We start from the raw sequence: 14,271 nt of genomic DNA on the forward strand, positions 1-14,271 counted from the left end.
CAAGTATAAACACCATGGGACCACGCAGCCGTCATACCTCTCAGGAAGGAGACGCATTCTGTCTCCTAGAGATGAACGTACTTTGGTGCGAAAAGTGCAAATCAATCCCAGAACAACAGCAAATGACCTTGTGAAGATGCTGGAGGAAACAGGTACAAAAGTATCTATATCCACAGTAAAACGAGTCCTATATCGATATAACCTAAAAGGCCGCTCAGCAAGGAAGAAGCCACTGCTCCAAAATCACCATTAAAAAAAACCAGACAACGGTTTGCAACTGCACATGGGGACAAAGATCGTACTTTATGGAGAAAATACCTCTGGTCTGATGAAACAAAAATAGAACTGTTTGGCCATAATGACCATCGTTATGTTTGGAGGAAAAAGGGGGTGACTTGCAAGCCAAAGAACACCATCCCAACCGTGAAGCACGGGGGTGGCAGCATCATGCTGTGGGGGTGCTTTGCTGCAGGAGGGACTGGTGCACTTCACAAAATAGATGGCATCATGAGGAAGGAAAATTATGTGGATATATTGAAGCAACATCTCAAGACATCAGTCAGGAAGTTAAAGCTTGGTCGCAAATGGGTCTTCCAAATGGACAATGACCTCAAGCATACTTCCAAAGTTGTGGCAAAATGGCTTAAGGACAACAAAGTCAAGGTATTGGAGTGGCCATCACAAAGACCTGACTTCAATCCTATAGAACATTTGTGGGCAGAACTGAAAAAGCGTGTGCAAGCAAGGTGGCCTACAAACCTGATTCAGTTACACCAGCTCTGTCAGGAGGAATGGGCCAAAATTCACCCAACTTATTGTGGGAAGCTTTTGGAAGGCTACCTGAAACATTTGACCCAAGTTAAACAATTTAAAGGCAATGCTACCAAATACTAATTGAGTGTATGTAAACTTCTGACCCACTGCGAATGTGATGAAAGAAATAAAAGCTGAAATAAATCATTCTCTCTACTATTCTGACATTTCACGTTCTTAAAATAAAGTGGTGATCCTAACTGACCTAAGACAGGGCATTTTTACTAGGATTAAATGTCAGGAATTGTGAAAAACTGAGTTTAAATGTATTTGGCTAAGGTGTATGTAAACTTCCGACTTCAACTGTATGTCAGTTTTCTATTTTTTATAAATTTGTAAAAATTTCGAAAAACATTATTCAACTTTGACATTATGGGGTATGGTATGTAGGCCAGTGACCAAAAAATCTAAGCTGTAACACAAAATGTGGAAAAAGTCATGGTGTGTGAATACTTTCTGAAAGCACTTTATGTATTAAATTATGGATGTCCATCATCCATTTCGTATACAAATGACAATTTGTATGATATGTTACAAATTGCAATTTGTACAATATGTTACGAATTCCAATTTGTTGTGGCTAACGTTAGCTAGGTTGCTAATGCTAATATTAGCTAGCTCTAGGGGTTAGGGTTAGGAGTTAGGTTAAAGGGTTACGGTTAGGGGAAGGGTTAGCTAAGATTCTAGCTAAGTAGTTGCAAAGTAGCTAAAAAGCAGCAAGTAGTTGCTAAAATGCTAAAGTTGTCCGTGATGACATTCAAACACGCAACCTTTCGGTCAGTACTAAGTGATCATGTCAGTTTGTCACTTTCACAAGGTTGGAGTAAAAATATGTTAAACTTCTTAAGACATTGGCTCGAATCTAGGTTGTGCCTTTAGATTTCGAGAAAATGTACAACCACGGAATCATTTTTAACTTCTCTCATTGACTTATCAAACCCCAAACCCGGGCCTGGTCTGTTTGGCAAGCGTTCCTGGAAGTCTTGCTATATTGCGCCTCTGGGTTTAGAAACTCTGTGGGTATATACAGTCCATTCGGAAAGTATTCAGACCCCTTCCCTTTTTCCACATTTTGTTACGTTACAGCCTTTTCTAAAATGGATTAAATAAACAAAAATCTCATCAATACCCCATAATGACTAAGCAAAAAACGTTTATTTAGAAGACAGCAAATTTATATTTGAAAGATGAACGGAGCAAAGTACCGAGAGATCCTTGATGAAAACCTTCTCCAGAGCGCTCAGGACCTCAGACTGGGGTGAAGGTTCACCTTCCAACAGGACAACGACCCTAAGCACACAGCCAAGACAATGCAGGAGTGACTTCGGGACAAGTCTCTGAATGTCCTTGAGTGGCCCAGCCAGAGCCCGGACTTGAACCCGATCTAACGTCTCTGGAGACCTGAAAATAGCTGTGCAGCGACGCTCCCCATCCAACCTGACAGAGCTTGAGAGGATCGGCAGAGAAGAATGGGAGAAACTCTACAAATACTGGTGTGCCAAGCTTGTAGCGTCATACCCAAGAAGACTTGAGGCTTTAATCACTGCCAAAGGTGCTTCAACAAAGTACTGAGTGAAGGGTCTGAATACTTATGTAAATGTGATATTTCAGTTTTTTCTTTGTCATAATGGGGTATTGTGTGTAGATTGATGAGAAAAACAACAATTTAATCAATTTTAGAATAAGGCTGTAACGTAACAAAATGTGGAAAAAGTCATGGGGTCTGAATACTTTCCCAATGCACTGTATGTGCATAGACTGGAGCAACATGGGACCATATTCTGTAAGTAATCAAACACTTGACTCTGGAGCGGAATAGCTAGTATCCACAGGGGACAAACAGATGGTAAAACCCGCAGCAAGTCAAAACGCTTCGATCACACCTACAGCGTCATTGCATAAAATGGTACGCAGCATCATCTGGATATGTGTGCAACAAAAGTTCAACATTCACCTTCTGCTACTGTTTGTTAAGCCGTCTATGTATACAATTTGATGCATACATTTGATAAATCCAACGTATGCACCACACAGAACTCACTGCAACTGCCTCTGCAAAGCAATGCTGCAAGGCAAATGCAGCGTTCTATTGGAAATGAATGTACTTCTGGTGTACCAAAATGCAATGAGGTTGTCGGTGTGATCGATCTCATTGCAAACTCCTATTAATGGTGTAAACTATCTTCCCCAAACTTGAAACTCATTCGCTGCGTATGTATGCCAGTTAGGCTCTACACCTGTTGTAAAGTGGATTAATGTGCCTAATTTAAATAAGTTATTTGGCCACTTACAAACCTTATCAAAACATATAGGTCTATGGGCTAGGCTACATGAGGTGTGCGACTATGATTTGAAAAAGTTGTGGAAAAAAGGCACGCGCTGTTTCTTGCCGTATTGCACACAAGCTGGGCATCATTCACAAGTGATAGGCTAACATTGTCACCCAATCTTGTCTTTACATATACTAAATTATATATGTGTGAAATTTGTTTCGATTTAGAATGGACCATTATCATGCACCTGTCTCGAAACAGGGGGGAAAAATACATGTCATCTATGCACTTAAATAGCAAATGGAGGACGCTTATCCCATGGTTCATTTTCATGCTAGCAAGGTAGGCTATACTCCTGTTGTAAAGAGAAGCAATGTGCTTAATATTAGGAAAGTTGAGAAATAAATATGGTAGGCCTAGCCTATAGAAAGCTGATGGGATCCTCCTCTTTTTAATAGAGGCCATCAAAACTCTCGCAATTGTATAGCCTATAGAAATGTTGCGCAACACGAGCTCATGGGCTCTCATTAAGTATATGATTAGATTTTCGATTATATTTGCATTGATGTCAGAGTGATTAGATGGACAATAGAGTGCTGAGTACCAGGCAGTTAGGAAGTTTGGTAAGCTACTAATGACCATCAGCAGCATCAGAGCTTGGAGAAGCCTAATTACCGTGACTAAACGGACATGTGGAATTTGACTGTCGTCATGACTCGTGACCGCCGGTAATACGGTCACAGTAACAGCCCTATACAGGACCAGTTTATTACTGGCCACCCATTCCAAAACAGACTGCAACTCTTTGTTAAGGGTTTCAGTGACTTCATTAGCTGTGGTTGCTGATGCGTATATGGTTGAATCATCAGCATACCTGGACACACATGCTTTGTTTAATGCCAGTGGCAGGTCATTGTTAAAAATAGAAAAGAGTAGAGGGCCTAGAGAGCTGCCCTGCGGTACACCACACTTTACATGTTTAACATTAGAGAAGCTTCCATTAAAGAAAACCCTCTGAGTTATATTAGATAGATAGCTCTGAATCCACGAAATGGCAGAGGTTGAAAAGCCACAACACATATGTTTTCTCAACAACAGGTTATGGTCAATAATATCAAAGGCTGCACTGAAATCTAACAGTACAGCCCCCACAATCTTCTTATTATCAATTTCTTTCAACCAATCATCAGTCATTTGTGTCAGTGCAGTACATGTTGAATGCCCTTCTCTACAAGCATGCTGAAAGTCTGTTGTTAATTTGTTTACAGAGGAATGGCATTGTATTTGGTCAAACACCATTTTTTCCAACAGTTTTCAAAGAGCTGGCAGCAAGCTGATAGGTCTGCTGTTAGAATCAGTGAAGGCCGCTTTACCACTCTTGGGTAATGGAATGACTTTGGCTTCCCTCAAGGCCTGAGGACAAATACTTTCCTCTAGGCTCAGATTAAAGATATGACAGATAGGAGTGGCTATAGAGTCAGCTACCATCCTCAGTAGCTTTCCATCTAAGTTATCAATGCCACGAGGTTTGTCATTATTGATCGTTAACAGTAATTTTTCCACCTCTCCCACACGAACTTCACAAAACTCAAATTTACAATGCTTTTCTTTCATCATTAGTTTTTTTTAAATACATGAGTATGGCTCACTGTTAGTTGGCATTTCTTGACTATGTTTTCCCACTTTGCCAATGAAGTGATCATTAAAATAATTGGCAACATCAAATGGTTTTGTGATGAATAAGCCATCTGATTCGATGAAAGATGGAGTTGAATTTGTCTTTCTGCCCATAATTTCATTTAAAGTACCCCATCATTCTTTATATAATTGATCTTTGCTTCATAATACAGTTTCTTCTTCTTTTTGTTGTGTTTAGTCACATAATTTCTCAATTTGCAGTAAGTCAGCCAGTCAGATGTGCAGCCAGACTTATTAGCTACTCCTTTTGCCCCATCTCTTTCAACCATACAGTTCTTCAATTCCTCATCAATCCATGGAGCCTTAACAGTTCTTATAGTCAGTTTGGGTCTTTGGCCAAGATAACTGCCGACAAATGGTTATTGTAGCCATCACTGAGCTTGCTTCACATTTTGACTGGCATTTTGGCCCACTCAACTGCAAAGTGCTCAAATTATTCAATCTTTGAGGGGTGCCTCCAACCAACTGTTGTTTTCAGATCAAGTCTAGGTTTTGGATGGAATTCTCTTACCTGGACTCATCTCTGCTGGCATCATCCGAATCACATCTTTCTTGTGAAATTCACAGCTTGTTTCTAGCCTAAAGCATCGAGGAGTTAAGCGTCATTATCCACTGAGTGTACAAAACATTAGGAACACCTTCCTAATATTGAGTTTCACCCCCTTTTGCCCTCAGAACTGACTCAATTCTTCGAGGCATGGACTCTACAAGGTGTCAAGCGTTCCACAGGGATGCTGGCTCATGTTGACTACAATGCTTCCCACAGTGGTATCAAATTGGCTGGATGTCCTATGGGTGGTGGACCATTCTTGATACACACGGGAACCTGTTGAGCATGAAAAACCCAGCAGAGTTGCAGTTCTTGACACACATTTAAACCGGTGTGCTTGGCACCTACTACACCATACCCCGTTCAAATCACTTCAATATTTTGTCTTACCCATTCACCCACTGAATGGCAGACGAACACAATTCATGTCTCAATGCTTAAGAATCCTTCTTTAACCTGTCTCCTCCCCTTCATCTACACTGATTGAAGTGGATTTAAGAGGTGACAACAATAAGGGACAACATCCTTCACCTGGATTCACCTGGTCAGTCTGTCGTGGAAAGAGCAGGGGTTCCTAATGTTTTGAACACTCAGTGTAGACCACTATGTAATTTAATCTGGATACATTTTTCCCTTTTAAATCTTAAACTAACAAGGGGTATGCTTTTTGCCCTTTTCTTTAGAAAGGGGTATTGGCATACCCCAACATTCCCCTCAATTCGAGCTCTGGATATGTTTACATACAGTGCATTTGAAAAGTAGTCAGACCCCTTCACTTGTTCCACATTTTATTACGTTACAGCCTTATTCTAAAATGGATTCAATTGTTGTTTTTCTCATCAATCTACACACAATACGCCATAACGATCAAGCGAACAGGTTTTTAGAAATGTTAGCAAATTAGAAACAATATATAATAATGAAATATCACATTTACATAAGTATTCAAACCCTTTACTCAGTACTTTGTTGAAACACCTTTGGCAGCGATTACAACCTTGAGTCTTCTTGGGTATGACGCTACAAGCTTGGCACAACTGCATTTGGGGAGTTTCTCCCATTCTTCTCTGCAGATCCTCTCAGTCTCGGTTAGGTTGGATGGGGAGCGTCGCTGCACAGCTATTTTCAGGTCTCTCCAGAGATGTTTGATCGGGTTCAAGACCGGGCTCTGGCTGGGCCACTCAAGGACATTCAGAGACTTGTCCCGAAGCCACTCCTGCGTTGTCTTGGCTGTGTGCTTAGGGTCGTTGTCCTTCGCCCCAGTCGGAGGTCCTGAGCACTCTGGAGCAGGTTTTCATCAAGGATCTCTCTGTACTTTGCTCCATTCATCTTTCCCTCGATCCTGACTAGTCTCCCAATCCCTGCCGCTGAAAAACATCCCCAAAGCATGATGCTGCCACCACCATGCTTCACCGTAGAATGGTGCCAGGTTTCCTCCAGAAACTTGGCATTCAGGCCAAATAGTTCAATCTTGGTTTCATCAGACCAGAGAATCTTGTCTCTCATGGTTTGAGAGTCTATGTACCTTTTGGCAAACTCAAAGAGGGCTGTCATGTGCCTTTTACTGAGGAGTGGCTTCCGTCTGGCCACTCTACCATAAAGGCCTGATTGATGGAGTGCTTCAGAGATGGTTGTCCTTCTGGAAGGTTCTCTCATCGCCACAGAGGAACTCTGGAGCTCTGTCAGAGTGACCATCGGGTTCTTGGTCACCTCCCTGACCAAGGCCCTTCCCCCCCGGTTGCTCAGTTTGGCTGGGCGGCCAGCTCTAGGAAGATTCTTGGTGGTTCCAAACTTTTTCCATTTAAGAATGATGGAGGCCACTTTGTTCCTGGGGACCTTCAATGCTGCAGAAATGTTTTGGTAGACTTCCCCATATCTGAGCTCAATTTCAAGTCTCATAGCAAAGGGTCTGAATACTAAGGTATTTCTGTTTGTTATTTTGAATACATTTGCAAACATTCCTAAAAACTTGTTTTCGCCTCGTCAATATGAAGCATTGTTTGTAGATTGATGAGGAAAATTCTCAATTTAATCCATTTTAAATTCAGGCTGTAACAAAATGTGTAAAAAGTGAAGGGGTCTGAATACTTTTTGAACGCACAGTGCATTTCAGTGCCTGAATTTAAAATGGATTAAATTGAGAATTTGTGTCACTGGCCTACACACAATACCTCATGTCAAAGTGGAATTGTGTTTTTTGAAATTTAAATTTAAAACGAAAAGTTAAATATCTTGAGTCAATAAGTATTCAACCCCTTTCTGATGGCAAACCTAAATAAGTTCAGGAGTAAAAATGTGCTTAACCAGTCACATAATAAGTTGCATGGAATCACTCTGTATGCAATAGTGTTTAACATGATTTTTTTTTACGACTACCTCATCTCTATACACATACCATTTTCTGTGAGGTCCCTCAGTCGAGCAGTGAATTTGAAACAGATTCAACCACAAAGACCAGGGAGGTTTTCCAATGCCTCGCAAAGAAGCTCACATATTGGTAAAAAAACCCCACAAAAAACATAGAATATCCCTTTGAGCATGTTGAAGTTATTACACTTTAGAAGGGTATCACTAGACCCAGTCACTACAAAGATACAGGTGTCCTTCCTAACGCAGTTGCCGAAGAGGAAGGAAACCACTCAGGAATTTCACCATGAGGCCAATGGTGACTTTAATGGCTGTGATAGAAAACTGAGGATGGATCAACATTGTAGTTAGTCCACAATACTAACCTAATTGACAGGGCGAAAAGGAAGCAAGCTTGTACAGAATAAAAATATTCCAAAATATGCATCCTGTTTGCAACAAGGCACTGTGTGCTACAAATGGGAAGCTTCACTATTCCTCCAATCTCTTTCCCTCAAAAGGAAAAAAAGTTAGTATCCCTAAGAAAGTATGAGCTAGTTTTACAGATATAGATTGCACCAGTACTGTACACTGTACTCTAGTCCATAAATAGTCCATCCCCGACATCATGGAACCAAATGTAGGACTTCACTAAGGAAACCAGTCCAGAGCCCTTATTACCATAATGTAATGAAAAAGAGGAAGACCAACATTTTGTTTCTTTTTTATTTTCTATAAAAGAGATGAGTTTACTCCATGATCATAACAGATTGAATCATTGACCTCGACAGACCACTCACATACCAAACAATAAATCGAGGAAAATGTTACACAAAACCCCCCAAAAAACAAAATACCAAAAACGTAACACAAAATAAAATACCTGAATAAAAGCAAACTCTCTGCTGAGCACATTCTGAAGAAGAATCCATATCTATGGCACTTAACGTCCATCAGTTACCATGGGGATAAAAATAAGGAATTAATCAAAGGCTTAAAAGGAATGAAAAAGTATTTAACCTTTTCATAACTTGTCTAACAAAACAAAATTATATATAGGCTATTCATATATGGTGGACAAAATGATGACTGTGACTTTAGCAAAGAAACTCATTCTCTTGAGGCATTTTCTATATTCATCTTCATCCCCATTTAAAATGCTTTTCTACAATGGGGCACATGCGTCCCTGTGCCACATACTAAAATCATACATACACTCATCCACACAAACGTTCTGACACACACAAATGCTAACGTGGCGCGGCACAGAGACATGTCTACTTAAAACTGTACTGATTGAATTAAAATTTGAAAGTAGTTGAGTCAAGTGTACACTCATCCCACAGAAGTCCAGCTAAAACTAGATTTAAACCTGAATATCGTTAAATGGGTAAAATAGAAAATGCTGACTTTTCCTTTGACTTTTTACACAAGCTTATCCTTAATCTCCCTCCCTCCCCATCAAATATTACACCTCCCAGTCCCTTCCCACCCGTACATACTGTATACACCCCAAGTGTAATATATGCCAACTAGTATCATAGAACAATACAGGCACTGGAGAAACACACCATAAGAGAAAACTCAGAGGACCGGGTTAGAGGTCAACTCGTCGTGACCCTCGACCTGTGACCCCCTCGCCAACTCCAACAACAGAATTAGAACTCACATGTATCCACAAGAATCGAACAAGAAAAATTATAGAAATCAGAGCTGTTTTTGTAGGGTTTTCTTCTAGAACGTTTTATTTTTGTCATTTATTTATTTGTCGTATTTTTGTACGGCTAAAAAGAGTTGCCCTCTGATTAATTGTAGTCATAATGATAACAAGACTCATGCACAGACTAGCCAGGAGGTGGAGCTCTTTTTTGTCTCTGCTCTCTGCATTAGTAAAGTCTGGAGGGTGGAGTTACATCCCAAATGGCACCCTATTTCCTATATAGTACACTACAGTACCCCATGTGCCCTGGTCAAAAGTAATGCACTATATAGGGAGCATTTTGGATGCATCCTGGAACTAAAATCTTTAAGAAGTGTCTCATCTGTTCTTTTAAGAGCCCAATAAAGTTGCTGTTAGAACTTCTGTTTTGAGGTTTGCCTCTCACCCCATTCCTTGTCCCTAAATTACATAAAGTAGAGTTGCGGACTCACTACCAGATTAGAACACTTTGGATATGTTCAAATAACCATACCAGCACACCACTTGTATTGCATGTCCAATACATTGCTTCATTGTAAGTAGTAGTATGCTAGTGTGGATAATGTAACATATCCTTTTAATTTTTTTAATTTTAACTATGCAAATTCCAGGCCAATATACGAGCAAGGAACAGGGAGGAATCAACAGTTTATAAATCAAACAGTTCAGTAATAGTTACTGATTCTCTGGTTCAATATTTGATGTGAATCAGCTGCAAAGAGGAAAATGCCATTAATGAATGACCACTTTCCAAGCTGTCTCTAAGCTTAATAATACACTATAAGGTGTTACAGTGATGGTGAACTCCCATTCAAACCAACCAAGACATAGCTCTAGAAACAGCTGGACTCTGGCTTCATCCCAAATGGCATCCTATTCCCTTTATAGTGCACTACTAAACTAGTGCACTATGTAGGGAATCAGGTGCATTTGGGACTAAGCCTCTGCCTCTCGTAGTGATCAGAATTTTTTGCTCCAGATGACGAAGGAAATATGAAAACTTCAAATGGTTCTTTAATTAACACTTGTTGGAATAATGCATATATTAGGTTTTATCCTCTTAAAAAACTACCTAAACGCTTTGTGTGAAGAGGGGTGAACAGGACAAGGAAAAAAATCTATTTATATATTATTAACAAAAAACACATATGAACAAAGAAGCGTTTTTTGGAAAGGAGAAGTGGGAGGAGTTCAGCATTAAAAAGGCAATGGTTGTTTGGCATAGACGGTGGGGGAAGTGTGTTGGTGAGGGGAGGGAGGGGTAAAAATAAAAATATTTTTAAAAAACAAACCAAATAAACAGTAACCATAGAATAAGAAAATACCTCTTTACAGTAGATCATAACATAATGGAAACAAATCTGCACTTCATTCTGCTTTCTCCCTCCCACTGCCGGCAGACTGTCCCATACTTTGTTGTTACTGATTTGTTCATATGCCCAGGCAGGGAGAGATAGGCCTATCTAATGTACTGTCTGTCTGTGTGTGTGTGTGTGTGTGTGTGTGTGCGCGTGTGTGGACAATGGACAGGAGTGAGGCCGAAGGCAAAGCTGTACTGTACCTCCTCTCCTGAGAAAGAATACACGTCAGAAGTTGAAGTCCCTCACCCCCAATACACACACCTGTCCCCACCATTTCCTTGCATGTGATCTTTCTCTAACAAAACAAAAAACAGATCACATAAAAAGACTTATTCTGCCTCTCTTATCAGACAGACGTCTGTCTGGCAGTCCATTTGAACACATCAGTACTTTGTTTCTCAGAGCATTTCACTGTTACTGTGTTTCCATTATCTTCTTTAACTCCATTTACAAGATTGTTCTCCTTCGCTCTGTCCCATGTGAAAGTATCAAACAGGTGTGACATTACATGACCACCAGGAGTCCTTTCCCTCAACAAGGGTCAAATCCCCAGAGAAACGACACCAAACGAGGTTGAAAATATCCTGTTTATGTCACTCCTTCTATGTCGCATCTTACTTCCAAAGAGGCTGCATAGCAGAGCAGCTAACAGCCCAGTAGCATCTCGCCAGTCTGGGCCAGTCCAGCTGAAGATAACCCTCTCTGCCATGCTCTGGAGAGGAGGAGGGGGGAATTGTTTAATTCACATCCTGCATCTTGGTTCATTAACCCCCCCACCCCCCCCCACCATCTGTGATGTCATACAGAAGATTCCATTTCATAAGAAATGTTCCATTCCATATTCATTATTCCGTTATGTGTTTTAAGTTTCTGGGGGTTCTCTCGTCATCAGAACAAGTTCTCCTCAAAGATAGCCATCAGGTCGCTTTGGAAATTCATGTCGATGGTCGCCGCCATCTGTAGAGGGGAGAGGAAAGAGATTGAGGTGTCAGAAGAGCTGAGAGACTGAACATGGCATAGAGACTGATCATAACGTAAACTCATTAAGGACACTGCTTTTGTGCTTCTCCCCTTCTGTCAATTCCCAAAGAGAAAGACATGGATGTGTAAAAAAAAAAAGTTTCATAAAATGCAATACATGAGATAGGACAATTAAGGACATGCAATAGTCTCACCGCCTCTCTCCTCCTCCTCTCCTGCTCGCGGCGTCGCGCTAGCTCCCTCTGCTGGTCCTGGGCTGAGGGCTGGGGCGGTGTGGGGGCCTGTGGGGGATGGGGGAGGGCAGCGGGCTGGGCCTGGGGGGCTGGTGCCTGGGGTTGCTGCTGAGGATGGGGGGTCTGGATGTGTTGCTGCTGCTCCAGCCGTCTGCTTCGAGGCTCCTCATGAACCCTCCTCGACTGCTGCTGCTGAGGCTCAAGGATATCCTCATCATCCCTGTCACGACCCCTGAGAGAGAGAGGAGTGAGTTTCCCAAAGGCATTGTAGACAACGTTCTCGACGACCAAGACTTACTCATAGAACAGCAAAGTGCTTCAATTTGACAAATTATGTTCATTCAGACAGAGAGAGAAGGAGAGAGACAGAGAGAGACAGAGAGACATAGAAAAGGAATGTTTCGCAAAGGCTTGGTAGCTAACGTGGTATGTTCTTTCTCTCGACAATCCCAGACCCGCAAGACTCATAGAACAGCAAAGTGAAACTTCATTTGACAAATTTGGTTCACTCACACACACACAGAAAATGTATTTTCAAACATCGATGTTGAAATATACAAAGAAACATTTCATTCAGGGTTGAAAATCTTCAGCATTTTTGAAGAACCCAACTGTAATCCTCACCGTAGTTTCTCCTGCTCCCGGCGCAGTTTGTCCCTCTCAGCCTGCTCTGCCTGGGCCTTAAGAGCCTTCTCTCTCTCCTCTTTCTCCCGGGCGGCCCGGCGGAACTGCTCGAAGCTGTCGCTAGACGACTTCACTGCAGACAAGGGCGCCGACGTGGACTTCTGGGCCAGGCTGGCCCACGAACCCATGTTCTTCAGTTTCACATCCTGTCCGACGGATAGATGGAAAGATAAACGGATGGCGACAGACAGACAGATGACAGCGAGGGAGGGAGGGGATTGAGGAAGAGCAGATACGTTAGTATTTGATCATGACTGAACAAGGGGTCGACTCATCACATAGCCACTAATTTCAATAGTTTGGGTCTAATGGTATTCTCATAATTAGAGATAATATACTGAGTGTACAAAACATTAGGAACACCTTTCTAATATTGAGTTGTATCCCCTTTTGCCCTCAGAACAGCCTCAATTCGTTGGGGAATGGACTCCACAAGGTGTCGAAAGCATTCCACGGGGATGCTGGCCCATGTTGACTCCAATGCTTCCCACAGTTGTGTCAAGTTGGTTAGATGTCCTTTGGGTGGTGGACCATTCTTGATACACACGGGAAACGGTTGAGCATGAAAATCCCAGCAGCGTCACAGTTCTTGTCACAAACCGGTGTGCCTGGCGCCTACTACCATACCCCGTTCAAAGGCACTTAAATATTTTGTCTTGCCCATTCACCCTCTGAATGGCACACATACACAATCCATGTCACAATTGTCTCAAGTCTTAAAAATCCTTCTAACCTGTCTCCTCCCCTTCATCTACACTGATTAAAGTGGATTTAACAAGTGACATCAATAACGGATCATTGCCTGGACAAGGATAAGAGCTTAATGTTTTGTATACTCAGTGTATTACATTCACATTTTAGTCATTTAGCAGACACTCTTATCCTGAGCGACTTACATGAGCAATTAGGGTTAAGTGCCTTGCTCAAGGGCATGTCGACAGATTTTTCACCTAGTTGGCTCGGGGATTGGAACCAGTGACCTTTCGGTTACTGGCCCAACGCTCTTAACCACTAGGCTACCTGCCGCCCCATATGTTTATAATAAGGTGTGTGTGTGTATGGCAACGTGCTGCCCTGTCTTTCAACCACCTGTACCTTTTTGGGGGCGACAGGCGTTTTGGGCTCCTGTTTGAACTTGTCCTTGTCTGGCAGAGAGGAGGAGGGAGGACCGCTGGGCTCTGAGGAACGGATGACCGGCCGAGAGCTGTCCGTCGTCTTCACAGCTGAAGCACGTTAACGCATACAAGGAATACAGAACATGTCAAAAAGATAGACATATGCACGCATTTGCTGTAAACATAACGCCACACACAATCCCGTTTATTCTTATGGAACGTGTGTGTCTGCATATGAGCACTATTCCCCAATATTGTTCTTCCACACACAGTACACACACACACACACACACGCATAGTACACCCCCATAAATAGTACACCCATAAATAAAACACACAGACACACACACTAAAGCTGAGGCCAAAATATCATATCACAGTATAAAAAAGAAATTGACAGTATGACAGTATTTTATGTTTTTTAATAATAAAAGTTCTACATTTGCTTTATGAGTAGTGTGTGAACCCTAGGGAGGCAACACATATTCTAAGTGTTTTTACTGGGTCTTTCTCCATTC

The 14,271-nt window shown here is 41.7% G+C and overlaps 1 protein-coding gene across 4 annotated transcripts in view; it reads right to left on the reverse strand.

Annotated features, from left to right (window-relative positions):
- Positions 1–11,522: 11,522 nt before the first annotated feature.
- Positions 11,523–14,271, reverse strand: part of brd4 (bromodomain containing 4) — a 32,782-nt gene continuing 30,033 nt past the window's right edge. For all 4 annotated transcript variants that reach the window (XM_045210742.1, XM_045210741.1, XM_041862633.2 and 1 more), the window contains exons 18-21: positions 13,734–13,861; positions 12,579–12,784; positions 11,916–12,186; positions 11,523–11,697 (exon numbers count right to left, since the gene is read on the reverse strand). In XM_045210742.1, coding sequence (XP_045066677.1) covers positions 11,629–11,697; positions 11,916–12,186; positions 12,579–12,784; positions 13,734–13,861 — 674 coding nt within the window. In that variant the 3' untranslated portion in view covers positions 11,523–11,628. The remainder of the gene's footprint in view (positions 11,698–11,915; positions 12,187–12,578; positions 12,785–13,733; positions 13,862–14,271) is intronic.

This window comes from Coregonus clupeaformis, chromosome 35, assembly GCF_020615455.1.
Source record: "Coregonus clupeaformis isolate EN_2021a chromosome 35, ASM2061545v1, whole genome shotgun sequence".
NCBI classification, from domain to species: domain Eukaryota; kingdom Metazoa; phylum Chordata; class Actinopteri; order Salmoniformes; family Salmonidae; genus Coregonus; species Coregonus clupeaformis.